General features: G+C 33.4%; 1 protein-coding gene across 7 annotated transcripts in view; it reads left to right on the top strand.

The window, feature by feature from the left end:
- The window catches only part of MPDZ (multiple PDZ domain crumbs cell polarity complex component), a 181,973-nt gene that overhangs the window by 48,111 nt on the left and 118,001 nt on the right, over positions 1-15,861 (top strand). For all 7 annotated transcript variants that reach the window (XM_033237359.1, XM_033237363.1, XM_033237361.1 and 4 more), the window contains exons 4-7: positions 12,583-12,792; positions 13,444-13,583; positions 14,584-14,797; positions 15,508-15,636. In XM_033237359.1, coding sequence (XP_033093250.1) covers positions 12,583-12,792; positions 13,444-13,583; positions 14,584-14,797; positions 15,508-15,636 — 693 coding nt within the window. The remainder of the gene's footprint in view (positions 1-12,582; positions 12,793-13,443; positions 13,584-14,583; positions 14,798-15,507; positions 15,637-15,861) is intronic.

Here is a 15,861-nt window from a genome sequence, read left to right as displayed (position 1 = left end):
GAGCTTTTGCCATGCTGCTCAGGCTGGTCTCAAACTCCTGGACTCAAGCGATCTGCCCGCCTCAGCCTCCCAAAGTGCTGGGATTACAGGCATGAACCACCTGTAATTTTCCCTCGAACAATAAAAAGTAACCTTAGCTGGTATCTTTGGCCTTGAAACACTCAGAAACCTGGTCTGCTTACCATTTTGAAACATGGAACATAAAAAAGACATGTTCTTGAAGGTCAAGATTTAATAAAATCAACAAGTTTTACTGTATCAAGAATTTGTAACTTAAAGGATGGGGAAATAGAATATTGCTCTTTATGAGAGGCGCTGAAAGGAATTTGTAGTGTTTTTTTCAGCGTACCTCGGACACCTCTACCCACCCAATGACAATAATAAGAAATAAAGATACTATTAAAAAAGATCAAACGAATTTGAAAAAATAACCCATTATTTTTGAAATTAAGATCTCAGTGGGAACTCGGGGGAGAGGTAAAACATCCTGGTTTTACTTCATTGTAGGAGCCAACTTTTTAGAAAAGAAGTTAAACACTTTTTTGATAACAATAACGAAAAGAGTTTAAAACAAAACTATGTTTTAACTTCAAGTTATTTTCCAATCTTTATTCAAGTGTTCATAAATATTTTATGAAATTTGGGGAAGTGGGAGTCTTAATTTTTTTACCTAAGTGTATTCCCAAAAGTTTTAGTGTCATTTAGGCCTTCTTAAAGAAGAAAATGAGTTTATAAAATACACGTGGAGGGCTGGCCACGGTGGCTGACGCCTGTAATCCTAGCACTTTGGGAAGCTGAGGTGGGTGGGTCACCTGAGGTCAGGAGTTCAGGACCAGCCTGACCAACATGGAGAAACCCCGTCTCTACTAAAACTACAAAATTAGCTGCCTGTGGTGGCGCATGCCTGTAATCCCAGCTCAGCTACTTGGGAGACTGAGGCAGGAGAATCGTTTGAACCTGGGAGACAGAGGTTGCGGTGAGCTGAGATTGCGCCATTGCACTCCAGCCTGGGCAACAAGAGCAAAACTCTGTCTAAAAATAAAATAAATAAATAAATAAATAAATATGTAAAAATATAAATATATATATACACACACACAGCTCAGTATTTAGTACAGTATGCCTTGTGGATTGATTTTAATAAAAATCTCTTATTATGTAGTTTAAAGAATGAATAAGATCTTTGCAGGTTTGAATAAAAACTAAAATATTAAAATAGTCTGTTAACTCTTCATTCATCCACTTAAATTGACAGCATTGTATAAAAGCTAAAGTCTATAGTTTTGTATTTGGTTTTGTCATTTAACAGGTTATAATAATCAGTGTTACATTGGGTAGATTATTGATCATCCAGGTACACCTTCCCACATATAAAAAGGGAAAAGTCAGAGTCTTACATACACTTTATTTCCTTGTTTAGTTTTTAAGCTTTCTTTGCCTTCTGTCTTCAATTTTATAGTTCACAGTTTAACTTTTTTAGCACAAGGGAATTTTAAGACAAATATACATTTGTACCTGTATAGGGGCAGGTGCAGAAAATGTACATTTTGATTACTTAAAATGACTCTATCAACATTCTTGTGTTAAGGACTTATTTTCTCAATTGAATACCCTTGTCTTTTAAATTTATTAGCAAATGTTAGTCAAAGGCTACTTAAAAATATCTGCAAATTATAATGTGTGTTCTCGATTACTATCTCTTTTGGTATTCGAGAATTCATAGCTGTGAACAGAAAGGTATCTTATCTCAGTAGCTGAGTGAGCTAAGCCTAGTAGAATAATTTTGTAGGATATTTAACATATTAGTGATTATGGAAAGCATTTTGTCACTTTAATTACTATCCCTATCACCTAGTGATGTTTAAGACATTTTAGATGCTCAATAAATACTTGAATGAATGAAAGGAAGGTCTCATAGAAAATGTAAAATTTTGTTTGTTCTATTTGAAAACATTGTTTTCCCTTCTTATAACTTATTGCTCCATTTTGTGTCTCATTTAGTTCAGGAGCCAGGAGCTACCTTATGTCTAAAATAGTTTCGTCACATTAAGCTAATCCCCTTTGAACATGCAGTTCAATTTCTTTAATTAGCTTTAAAAATAAGGATCATTAAATCAGAGTGCCACCATCAATTACTGTGCAAGGGTTTGCCTGTTCAATAATGCATCAGAGCTGTGCTTTAATCAGTATTTCACTGAAAGATTTATGGAAAAGGAGGCCTTTCTAGGTTCCAAACTTGAAATGGAGTCCTATCATATGTAAAAAATTTTTCTTGTGATTGCTATCATTTTAGGTGCTGTATTTCATTGAATGCTCTCAGCATCCAATCTTTGCATTTCATAGTTGGAATCATTTCCAGAGAGTGTTTTACAGCATTTTTGGTAAATTCACAAGAAAATAAGCACATTTTTTTGTTCTGCAAGAAGAAAATACAAGGTGCATGATTTAAGAAAAAGTCTGCGTTTATAAGAGGTGCGTCTGTTATGGCAAATTCCCTGAAGAATGGCTTATTTCTTGTTTCTCAGTACGTTAAGGTGTCTAACAAATAAACACAAAATATGGGAAATTGAACTAGCAATGTATGTCTGTTTAAACAATTTACCAAAACTAGGGTTGCAAAAGTAGTACTCATTTTTTCTTACTAACCTAAGATAATGTATATTTTAGCTTTTAAATGATAGATTATAACATCCAGCAGGCATACATAAGTATTTTGGTCATTCTTACTGGTATACTGTGTATTGAGAATAAGTCAAAATAACAATCATATAACAGATTTGATAATCTACCAAAAAATGCTTTATGAAATAAAGTTTGATCCTAAGCAGTCATTTTTGTAGGTATTTACAGAAATACTTCTGGAAAGATTGATGGTAACCATTAAAACAGAGCTAATAATATTAACTTTCTTTTCAGTTAACAACTCAGAAGGAATAGATGAAATACAAGAAGTGATATTTTAATGCTTTATAGTACATTTAGTTAAATGAATATATGTATTTGAAAATCTTCTATTGGTTTAAAATTGAGTGCATTATCATATAGTTATGGTGAAAATATTGTAAATGTTTTTGAAAAGAGGTATAAGTAATTTATAATTTTGAAATCTCGTAATTACATTAGCCTTGTCCCAGCATATATCAAAATAGTGTGAAAGTATGGCATAATTATTATTTCCAAAAAATAATTTGGTATGCAATAAAATTATTAAAAGTTTTAAAAATTTATAATATTTGTGGAAGACAAATCTAAATGTGTTACAGAGGTTAAAATATGTTTGTTGAGGATTCATCTTTACCTGAGCACTTGTTAAAGGACTCCTTCTGGGAGTGGGAATTAGCCCGTTTAATCCACATCAAGCCAGTGGAGGGCCACATGTCACAGTGGTAGACCAAACTTCATCTTCAGTCATTTAGTTCCTGTTCTCTTCATTTTAAGGTGAATGTCCGGTCAATGAACTTTAAATTCATAGTTACAGATAGACAAGGTGTAGCTTTCTGTATACAGGCTGTTGCTACTACTTGCCTTCTTTAAGAGACGTGTTTTTACATCTTTCATTGGAATGCCCCAGTTTTTTGCTTCGATTTTATGTTTTATTTTGCAAACTTTGAAAAATTGAGAAATAACATATATTAAAGGGAAAAGATGTGCCCAAGGATTTTTTAAAACAAATTAAATATACATGTAACCCTTATGTAAATCAAGATATGGAAAATGATCAGCACTCATGATTTGTTTCACCTTTCATTCAGTCCTAATCCTCCCCTTCAGGAATTACTATTTTGACTTTATCTCAGAGATAAGTATTACTATTTGAATTTTATGTAAATACAGTCTGAGCATATATGCTTCGTGCCTGACTTCTTTGTCTTGTCTTTGTGTCTGTGAGATGCATTTGTATTGTATGTGTAACAGTAGTTCTTTTTCATTTTCTGTTTGAATATTGTAGAATATACTTGTCCACTCTTCTGTTGATTGCAGTTTTTGGCTGTTATAAATAAAATTGCTGTAAACTTCCTAGTACCTATATTTTAATATTCATAAGTGTGTATTTCTCTTGGATGTTCACTTAAAAGTGATATTTCTGGGTCCTAAGATATATATTCAGCTTTCATGGATTCTGCCAAACTGTTTTCCAAGGCGATTGTAAGTCCAACTATTTCACAATATATAGTGTATGAAAGTTCTTGTGGCTCTACATCAATGCTCACACTTAGTACTACCCACTTTAAATTTATTTTCTCCAATTTTAGTGACTCTGGGGGATATGTTATATTATCATTTTATTGTTTTAATTTGCATATTCCTGATGAATAATAATGCTGAGCACCTTTCCATGTGGGATTGGTCATTTGGATATCTTCTCAAAATTTGGGAACTTCCTGTGTTTTGTTTTGTTTTTTTTCACCCATTTTTCTATTGATTTTTCAGTCTTTCTCTTAGTGATTTACAAGAGTTCTTTATATTTCCTGAATACAACTGCTTTGTTGGATATTTGTATTGTAACCATTTTCTCCTTTGTATTTTGCCTTTCATTCCTTTAATTGTATCTTTTAATGACCAGAAGTTGTTTTTATTTTAAAAACAAATTTTAAATTTTAAAAATAAAATGTTTCTTCATGGGTATTGCTTTTTGTTTTCTTTTTTGCCCTACTTAAGAAACCTTAGGCTACTTCTAAAATACAGAGATTTTCTCTCAGAAACTTTATTAAAGTTTTACCTTTTAGATTTTGGATATGAGGTAGAAATAAAGTATTTATGTGCATGTGTATGTTTATAAATAATTTTCCATTTGAATATCCATTTGACCCAGAACCATTTATTGGAGAGATCATCCTTTCTCCCTTACATTGTCATTATTGTTGTAAATCATGGGATCATATATGTGTGGGTCTGTTTCTAAACTTCATGTTGTGTTCCAATTAAAAAATTTTTATCATATTTTAAACGTATTTTTAAAAAACATTTTAGTTTCTAATTGTTTTGCTGGGAAATACTAAACTGTGTTTTTTGATATTGATTTTACATCCACCAACTTACTAAGTTCACTTATTAAAGCTAATGGTTTATTTGTAGATTAATTTGGATATTCAGTATACACAATTATGTGGTCTGCAAATAATTATGGTTTTTGTTTCTTCAGTTCTAGTCTTTATACTTTTAACTTATTTTCCTTGCCTTATTGGATGACCTAAAACCTTGGGTCTAATATTGAATAGAAGTGGTGATAGCATGGATTTTATCCATTATTTTTTCTCCCATCTTTTGAGCTGATCCTGTTTTTCTCCTGTATTCTGTTCATTCTGTGAATTAAACTAACTGATTTTCAAATGTTCACTCAACCTTACATTTCTGGAATGCCCAACTTGGTCATAATCATTTTCCTCTTTAAGTATCTTTGAATTGAGTCGTTAACATTCTCATTTAGTATTTTTCTATTTATGTTTATGATCTATAGCTTTTCTGTCTAATATAGTCCTTGTTGGAGTTGGCAATTGAGGTTATGTTGGCCTCAAACAAAAAGTAGAGAGCAATTCCGTCTTTTTCTTGTCACCAAAAAATTAATGTTAATTTGGAAAAAAAAATGGGAAGAATTTACCAGTGAAACTCTAAACCTGTTCTTGTTCTATTTTTGTGGGGAAGGGGAATTTTTAATAGTGCATTCAATTTCATTGATAGATATAAAATTATTATTATTATTACTATTTTTTGATAGAGTTGCTGTCTGTCACCCAGGCTGGAGTGCAGTGGCTCAATGCAACCTCTACCTCCCAGGTTCAAGCGATTCTCCTGCCTCAACCTCCTGAATAGCTGGGATTATGGGCGTGCACAACCATGCCTGGCTAATTTTTTGTGTTTTTAGTAGAGATGGGTTTTTGCCATGTTGGCCAGGCGGGTCTCGAACTCCTGGCCTCAAGTAGTCTGCCCCACACTATTGGTATTTTGATAAATGTGTTTCCAAGGAATTTGTTCATTTCATGTATTTTTTCCCCATTTTTTTGCGTAAGGTTATTGCATGCCTGTAGAGTCTATGTTCCTTTTTTTAAATTCCCAATACTGGAAATTTGTGTTTGCTATATTTTCTTAATCAGTATTGTTACAGGTTTATCAGTTTCATTAATCTCATCTTCTTTTCAAAGATCAACTTTTGACTTTTTTGAATTTCTTTATTGTATCATTTTCCTGTTTTGTTGATTTTTGCTATAATATATGTTATTTTCTTCCTTTTCTGAGTTTGGTTTTCTGTTTTTAGCTTTTTGATTCGGATGCTCAGCTCATTGACATTTCATCTTTCCTTTTTTTCCCTCTTATATCTAAGTCTAAATTTCTGAGCATTTCTTTAGCTGCATATCCAACAATTCTGGATGTAGTTTGCAGTATATGCAGTGTGTCGTATGTTCATTATCATTCAGTTCAAGATTTGTTTTAAATTCCTCCCTCCCTCCTTTCCCTCCCTCCTCTCCCTTTGTTTTGTTTTGTTTTGTTTTTACTTATGTAGATTTACCTAGCTATCCCCACAATCAAGATCACCACAAAGATCTCCCTTATTCTGTTCTTTTATAGTCATACTTAACCCCTTTCCCACATTTGTAACCCCTGGCAACCTTTAATTCATTTTCCATCTCTATAATTGTGTCATTTCAAGAATGTTATAAAAATAAAATCATAATATAGGTGACCTTTAGAGATTGGCTTGTTTGCATGCGGCATAATGCCCTTGATATCTTGAAGTTGTATATATTAATATTTTTCTTTTTTTATTTTTCAGTAGTATTTTTTATTCGATGTACCTATTGAGGGGTATTTTGTTTCTGGTTTTTCACTATTTTTTTCACTATATATAAGCTGCTGTGAGCAATTGTGTATAGACCTAGGTTTTTGTTTCTCTACAATAAATATCCGGGAGTGCAGTTGCTAGGTTGTATGGTAAATGCATGTCTAGTTGTTTTTAGAAACTGCCAAACTATTTTTCAGTGGGGTGTACCATTTTACATTTCCACCAGCAATGTCTGAGCAATCCAGCTTCTCTACATCCTCACCATTCTGATAGGTACATAGTGATACTTCTTTGTGATTTTAGTTTGCATTTCTTTAATGGCTAATGATGCTAAATTTCTTTTATGTACTTACTTGCCAGCCATATATCCTCTTTCATGAAATGTCTCTCTGTTTTTTGCTCATTTTCTAGTTGGGTTTTTTTTAACTATTGAGTTTTGGGTTTTCTTTATATATTCTAGATATGAGTCATATGTCAGATATATGTATCCTTGACTTCTTTGATTCTACTTTAATTAGTACTTTTACCACTTTCCAAAAAATGCAAGGAACTTAAAACACTTCAACTTTATTTACCCTACTCCTACCTTTTGTGCAACTCTATGTGCTTTAATTACATATATCTTTAAAGCTCCACAAGTTTAGATTATTTGCTGTTTTAAGGAATTCATACTGATTTACATTTTTAAACTCCTTTTTGTACTGTAATATTTTCTGCATAGGGATCTTCTGAGATTTAATTATTTTCCTGCCCAATATTTTACTTTGGTATTTCTTTTATGCAAATCTAAGGTAACTGTGTGTGGAGTGTGTGTGTGTGTGTGTGTGTGTATGTGGTGTGTGGCGTGACACATCTAGCTTGTCAGATATTTTTATCTTTTTGTTTTTTAATTATCTCATTAACATCTGGCCTTTGTTTTTCTTGAGAAGTCAGCTGTTGGTCTTATTGTTCTTTGAAGATTAGATACCTTTTTGCTCTAGTGGTTTTTAAGATTTTCTTTCTATCTTGGCTTTTAGCTGTTTTGCTATGATATACCATGCTAGTCAGCCTCTAAGATGGCCAATATTTCCTACCTTCTGATATTCATGCTTCTGTATATTCCCCTCTTCTTTGGTATGGGCTGGATACTGCTTCGCTTTGCATCAATAGAGTATGGCAGAAGAGTTGGTTTCTTTTTGATACCTTTAAAATGGTTTATTTATTTATTTTTTAACAGCTCTTATACACATTTTTAATTGTTCTCAGTGGAAAAGTTACTCTGATACAGTTACTCACACAGAATGACCTTCATTGTATATAGAACTAAAGATAAATTATGTTTTCTTAGATGCTATTCTAGAAGCAGCTCTCCTAGCACACCTGCAAATGAGGAACTTGCTAAGAAGATACTGTCCATTTCTTCTGGAAGGCATATTGAATGATACCTAGGGCACTAAACACTTGTCTACTCAGACCTTCTCTAGTTTGTGTCCTTCGCTAGCTTGTACCAGCTAAATGTGCATTTCTCAAAAAGTCATTTTTAAAGCTATTTGTACCAGTTGTATTTATTTTATAATTGCACAACTTTATTATGTAACATACAATTTTATGACAAGTTTATTTTTCTATGAAAATGTATTTAAATTATTTTGAAAAACTATATAGGTGAATTGATAAAACAGTTATTGGTGAAATTGTTAGTTATGTTTGATCAAACTGTAAAACATGTTTATGATAAAAGATATTTAGAATTATGAAATTTGTTACAGACTGACGATCCCACACACCAAGATCTAATGGCTATGGTATGTTTGCATAGTAAAAAGTATTTGGATTTATGCTATGGTAAGCCAGATTGAACAAATTGCATGTATGAACAAATCCTATATACAAATGAATATACATGTTTTTTTTAATTTAAAGTAAGGTACATATTTGTTCTTTGTTATGATTTCTGCTTTATTTGACCTTTTGTAGCATGTGAACCAATACTGGTTCTAACTGCATCTTGTAAGAGGACTTTTCCTATACTTTTAAATACTTAGAAGGTGTTATAGCTTGCCCTTTCACATAGAATTTGCAAACTTTTAAATTGAATAATTTGTATAATATTTAGGTTATGTTTTAGGTAATAGCACTAATTAAAATCCATAAATTAATATGTTTATTTACTAAATACATAAAAGCCCCTTTTAGACTGAAATGTTCAGCCAGAACTTAAACAGAAAACAGATAATTATTTGGTGACTCTTGCCCATTTACTAACAACTTCCATAAATTATACAGTATGTTTATCTATATATAAAAATTGCCAGATATTTATGTTTTCTTTTGTTTATTTTATATTCTGTAGACCAAGGATGAGAATCAAGATCTTTTCATTAAACATTTATAGCATGACTGCTATGAACAGACCTACAAGGCAAATAGGATACATTCCTATTGCTCAAAGAGATTATAGTTCAGAAAGCCATTTTAATAAAGAATTATAGCATAATCAAAGTTGCCTTTCTGCTTTTTCTTATGAGTATAAATTTGCCAATGTATAAATAAGACTTTTGTATGGTGGTATAATTAAATAATAGTTTTTAAATATGTGATCTCTATAACCTTTGCTTTTACATTTATGTAGACCTCAAGGTCAGGGATGAAGCAGGAGGAGTCATTGACCTTCCTCAAACCTTTAACAAATTAGGAAATGACAATTGATATTAAATACTTTTATACAGAATATTTTACTTGTTTTGCTCCCACTGACTTTACTCTTAGAATGCCTTTATACCTAATCTTCATAATATCAGAGCTTCTATTTTACCATGAATCTCTTATAGACAGACTCTCTATTCTCGGAATGCGATTTGTTCATTCTGGCTTACCATAGCATAAGTCCAAATATTTTTTCCTATGTAAACATACCATAGCCATTAGGTCTTGGTGTGTGGGATCCTCAGCCTGTCACAAATTTCATTATGCCATCTGCTTCAACCTGAGCCGTGTATCTTCTGCTAGCAGACTTTATTGAAGTTGTCATGGCTCAGGATAAAAAAAAAATCAGTCTTGGCATAAGAAGCTTACTTTTGAAAAAGTAATAATTGATCATGCCTGCTATAGATTTTAAAATAAACATTTAAAAGGATTCCCAAAAGTCTCTTCTCATCACATTGATCTCTTTTTCATCTGTGATTGTAGATAGCCAATATAATGGTTATTGGTAACTTTGGTAACTTAATGAGTTTTCCGTTTTATTTTTAAGGATAGGTAACTCTTATGTGTAGATTTTGGTGACATATTGTGAAATATTTTGATAGCTTCTGCCAGGGGATGTTCTTTACCTAACGTTTTATTTCAAAAATGATATCTCAAATGTTTTGTGTATAATACAAGGACTGTATGTTTTGTGTATAATACAAGGATGATAGGAACACCATGATGAAAAAAATGTAGGTCACAAACAACTTAGGTGTGTGACTACGTAATTTCATCATCCTTAGAATTGAGATGATACTTGAAAGGTTGTTCGGGAGATTGGATCAGAATTAGATCCTTAAAAAATAGATAAACATCTTTTTCTGCCAATGTATGTTGAACATCAACTCTGAATAAGGCATTCTTCTAGAGAATGAGGGCATAGTAAAAATAAAACAGTCAAAAATTTCCACTGGAGAGTTTTTGCATTCTAGTCTGTCTCCACTGACTGGGATGAAAGCTTCATGACAGCAGGGTGTGGATCACGTGGTAATAAGTGCCATGAATTAAAACAGGGCAGAGTAAGTTTGTGAAGTATAATGGTGCTGTCTTAGATAGGGATGCCAAGGACGATTTTTTCTGTGGTGTGGCTGGGCACACCTGAATGAAATAAGGAAGCATGTGGATATTTGGGGAAGGATATACCTGTCTGGTAGAGTGGTATATCCTTGGCAGTTTGAGGCACAGTGAGGAGGGGACCACAGCTAGGGCTAAGTGGGTGAGGGACAGACTGCTAGGAGATGAGGTCAGAGAGTGACCCCAAAACATCATTGAAGTAAGCTTTCTGTTAAGTAGTTATAGACAAAAAGTCACAATCCAGACACCCAACATAAATATGAAATTAGGATTGACTGCATTGCTTTATTATTATTTATATTTAACTTCAAACTCTTTGTAACAGGCACACACAAATAATTATAAAATCATTTCCCAAAGTGGGATGATCTTTTCCATTGTTATTACATGTGTCATGTACTTAGAGTTAGCCAGTCAGCACAATTTGAGGGCACAGTCCTCCAGACTGCCAGTGCTGCCCCACACTTCTGATACCAACTGTGGCAAGTTAGGGTCCAGCTACAAACTTAAGGGTATAAGGATACACAAAACCACCCTCACTTACGATATCAGCTGCAAGTTTGCGAGATTCCCCAGCCACCTTGAGGTTTCATAATTCACTAGAAGGTCTTAGAGAATCTCCGATATCTGTTATACACATGGTTATCATCTCTTTTAGGGAAAAGATGCAGTTAAGTGTCAGCCAAAGGAAGAGATGCATAGTGCAGATTATGGGAGGATTCCAAACTAGAAGCTTGTGTGACAAGCTTGTGCTTGATCTATGTGTGACAATATGTATAGAGTACAGCCATGTGTCGTTAGGTGATTTCATCCTTGTGCAAACATTGTAGGGTATACTTACCCAAACCTAGGTGGTATAGCCTACCACACAACTAGGCAACAACTGTTGCTCCTAAGCTACCAGCCTGTACAGCATATTACTATATGGAGTACTATATATGCAGTTGTAGCACAATGGTAATTATATGTGTATCTAAATATAGACAAAGTACAATAAAAATGTGGTTAAAAGATAACAATGGTACACCTGTATAGGACACACTTCCAATGAATGGAGCCTGCAGGACTGGAAGTTACTATAGGTGAATCAGTGAGTGAGTGGTGAGTGAATGTGAAGGCCTAGGACATTACTGAACACTACTAAATAGTCAATATACTGTATGCTACTAGATAGCCAATATAATGGTTGGGTTATTGGTAACTTTGGTAACTTAATGAGTTTTCTGTTTTATTTTTAAGGACAGGTAAAAAACTTATAATGAGTTTATACATAAGTTATAAATACTGTGCACCTAGGCTATACTAAATTTACAAAAACTTTTATTTCTTCAATAATAAATTAACCTTGGCTTACTGTAACTTTTTTTGCTTTATAAAGTTTTAATTTTTTAAAAAAAATTTTGACTCTCATAATAGCACTTAGCTTAAAGCACAAGCACATGTATAGCTGTGTTTGACTGTGTTGCAAACTCAGGAATATTACCTGATCTTGGTGTTCAGAATTTTTTATTGGGGTGTTATTTCATAGGTGTGATTGATTGCCCTGCCCATATGATTAAAATTCAACTCCGAGTTTGGGCTTGTATCATGTGGCCTTGGGGCCCACCATGAAGAAGAAAGATACCTCATCACTCAGGAAATTCTGAGAGAGGAAATTTTGAAAGTTCAGAGGTTACTTCATAGGATCTAGGGACAAAAAAATGTATGTCTGGATGTATTTGTGGGTGTGTTTTAATGAGTACCCTGAAGTTGAACCCTGGAAGTAGTTTTTTAATTTTCCCATCTAATAAATGGTGCTGCATTGAACATTTAGTGATGAACACACATCTTTGTGTATTATCCTAATGTTTATCCTTGAAATAAATTTCCCAAAATAGAATTGCTGGATCAAAGGATTTGGACATTTTGAAATTTCATATGTACGTCCTTGTACCCTTGGGATATTTCCTATGAAATAGTTTATTGAATGTCAAAATTCTTAATACTCCCTGTATTACTCTTAGGTAAATATTGCAACTTCAGCAACTTCAAATATTGAATATGCCCACATTCCTCATCTCAGCCCAGCTGTGATTCCTACTCTGCAAAATGAATCGTTTTTATTATCCCCAAACAATGGGAATCTGGAAGCACTTACAGGATCTGGTATTCCACACATTAATGGGAAACCTGCTTGTGATGAATTTGATCAGCTTATCAAAAATATGGCCCAGGTAAGAACATTTCTTTCTGTTATTGTAATACCTGTAATAATTTAAGAATGTGATCAAGTTGTAGATAATTTGAAGAATATAGTGACATTTATAACATCTGAAACAATTGGAACAAAAAGTCAGTTGTGGGAGTTTAGATGGTTCAGAGATTTTCTATTACAGTTTTATCATCATTTAAATTTGAGTATTATATGTTGTATTATAGAAATATTCTTCAGGATGAAGTGCTAACAATTACCTTGGAAAAATTTTTTTCAATTTCTTTTTTTTTAAACAAAGAAATGGTTCTAATAATATGACTGTTATTGCAATAATTGGCTTTTAATTTAAGTTTTTTTCGAGACATGTCTTCCTCTGTCACCCACACTGGAGTGCAGTGTTGTGACAGCTCTAAACTCCTGGGCTCAAGGGATTTTTCTGCCTCAGTCTCTTGAGTATCTAGGACTATAGATGTGTGCCACCACACTCAACTAAGTTTTAATTTTATTTCTTATAGAGATAGGGTCACATTAGGTAGCCCAGTTTGGTCCCTAACTCTTGGCTTCAAGTGATCCTCCCACCTTGGCCTCCCAAAGTGCTGGGATTTACAGGCTTGAACCACCATGCATGGCCTGGCTTTTAATTTTATTTCTTGTTTTGTTTCCTAAACAGGGTCGCCATGTAGAAGTTTTTGAGCTCCTCAAACCTCCATCTGGAGGCCTTGGGTTTAGTGTTGTGGGACTAAGAAGTGAAAACAGAGGAGAGCTGGGAATATTTGTACAAGAGATACAAGAGGGCAGTGTGGCTCATAGGTGAGATGGTCGCAGCATCTACTTTGTTTTCGATACCACATTCTGAAGGTTTTGGTCACTATGCGGGAATTTAGAAAAATAATAATGAATGGAAACAAATAATTGAACATAATCTGTTTATTAACCAGTTTTTAGAAGTCATTAACATTGTTGTGATAAAATAGCAAGTCATTTGAAATGGGAGTAGCTTTTAAATATAGTCATAACTTACTTAAGTTTTGGTAAGGAAAGAAAAATTTGAGGATAACATTATTTTGATTGTTAATTAAATGGGCTCTTTTTGATTAGATTTTAAAAATCACTATACTGGAAATGACCCATAAAAATTCGAGTTGCATTTGTTTATATACCCAAAGCAATAATTTAATATAGTTGTCCGTCAGTATCCATGGGGAATTGGTTCCAGGACTCCTGCGGATACTAAAATCTGCAGATGCTCAAGTCCCTTATATAAAGTGGTGTAGTATTTGTATATAACCTGTGCACATTCTTCCATATATTTTAAATCATCTTTAACTTACAATGCCTAACACAATGCAAATCCTATGTAAATATTAGTAGTCATACTGTATTTTTAAAATTTGTGTGATTTTTTTTTTATTGTTGTGGCATTACTTTTTCTGAGTATATTTGATCCCCAGTTGGTTGAATCTGTGGATGTGGAACCCATGGATACAGAGGGCCAACTGTACAGGTATATCCACTTTCATTTTTAGAAGATGGAAATATCCAAGATGTCATGTAGGCTGAATGGGGAGCTGAAATAAAGAGTACTTTTATATGGGAGGGGTTGAGTAGGAGTAGCAGTGGAGTAACCTTACGAGAGTTGATGAGCTGCAGCCAAAACATATATTTTTTTAAAAGTAGAACTGCAGGAAAAAGTTTAGAGTATTGAAATTAAAACTAGGATTAAAAATGACTTGAACATACATGCTAAAGAAGCTGTCATTTCCTTGAGAATGCTCAGATTTTCTTTTATCCCCTTTTTCATCCTTGATAGAGATGGAAGATTGAAAGAAACTGATCAAATTCTTGCTATCAATGGACAGGCTCTTGATCAGACAATTACACATCAGCAAGCTGTCAGCATCCTGCAGAAAGCCAAGGATACTGTCCAGCTAGTTATCGCCAGAGGCTCGTTGCCTCAGCTCGTCAGCCCCATAGTTTCCCGTTCTCCATCTGCAGCCAGCACCATTTCAGCTCACTCTAATCCGGTGAGTACTTAAAATTTTCAAAAGGAATAGAATATTTTTCAGGTTCTTTTTGGTTATCTCCAAGTTTCTAATTTGTCTTTGCACTTCTTTAGTTTTTGTCTGACTATTCTTTTATCTTTCCCTAGCCTGGAATATTTGTTCTTTTAAGCATGATAAAGCTTCTAGGTTCTGAAACAACCATTACTTTTCTTTGTGTAGTTTTTTCCTTTGACAGCATTCCTTAAAAGTGGAAAATGTAGTCCTTTAACAAAAATTGACTTTATCTGTAGACAAATACAATCTTGATTTTGATTTAAAAATTATACAATTATATTGTTACAGTTAACTGTCAGTAACTTTTAAGAAGTCATCTAATTTGGAATCCTGCCTCAAGGCAGGATTGTGCAGAAGACATTCTTAACATGTGACCTTTTTTTTTCCCTTGATCTTTTTCTTTTTTTTAAGAAGTGCTACAAAAGATCTTGCAAATCAGTGCCTGTCTTTAACTGCTGAAGTGAAATCATTATGATGATATATTGATAATTTCAAGAATGATTCTGTCAGTAGCGCTTACATTCTGTTGAAAGGGAAGTATACCAAGTGAAAGGGACATTGTTAGGACTCATTATGTCTGAATTTAATTATTTAATAACCACAGAAATTCCTACTGTAATATAAAATGTTAGTGCTTTGTAAATTTCTACAAATTCATATATGAGCTTTATTTGTAGGTTCACTGGCAACACGTGGAAACTATTGAATTGGTGAATGATGGATCTGGTTTGGGATTTGGCATCATAGGAGGAAAAGCAACTGGTGTGATAGTAAAAACCATTCTGCCTGGAGGAGTAGCTGATCAGGTAAGCTACATCAATAGATCTTTTATGCTATTTGATAAAATAATACATTTTTTTTTTTACATTTTTTTGTTATAGAGAAGAAACTTTGGCTTTAGATGATGCCAAAGAAATTGAGTTAGAATCGTTTTATTGAGTGTCCCTGAAGTGTTGTCTTAGACCTAGGGGAGGAATACCTTTGAAAAGGGACATTAATCTTAAATTATAGTTTTAGACAATGGGCTTAAC

This window comes from Trachypithecus francoisi, unplaced genomic scaffold (genome assembly GCF_009764315.1).
Source record: "Trachypithecus francoisi isolate TF-2019V2 unplaced genomic scaffold, Tfra_2.0 Lachesis_group16, whole genome shotgun sequence".
In the NCBI taxonomy this organism is placed as follows: domain Eukaryota; kingdom Metazoa; phylum Chordata; class Mammalia; order Primates; family Cercopithecidae; genus Trachypithecus; species Trachypithecus francoisi.
This window is presented reverse-complemented; position numbering and strand designations above follow the sequence as displayed.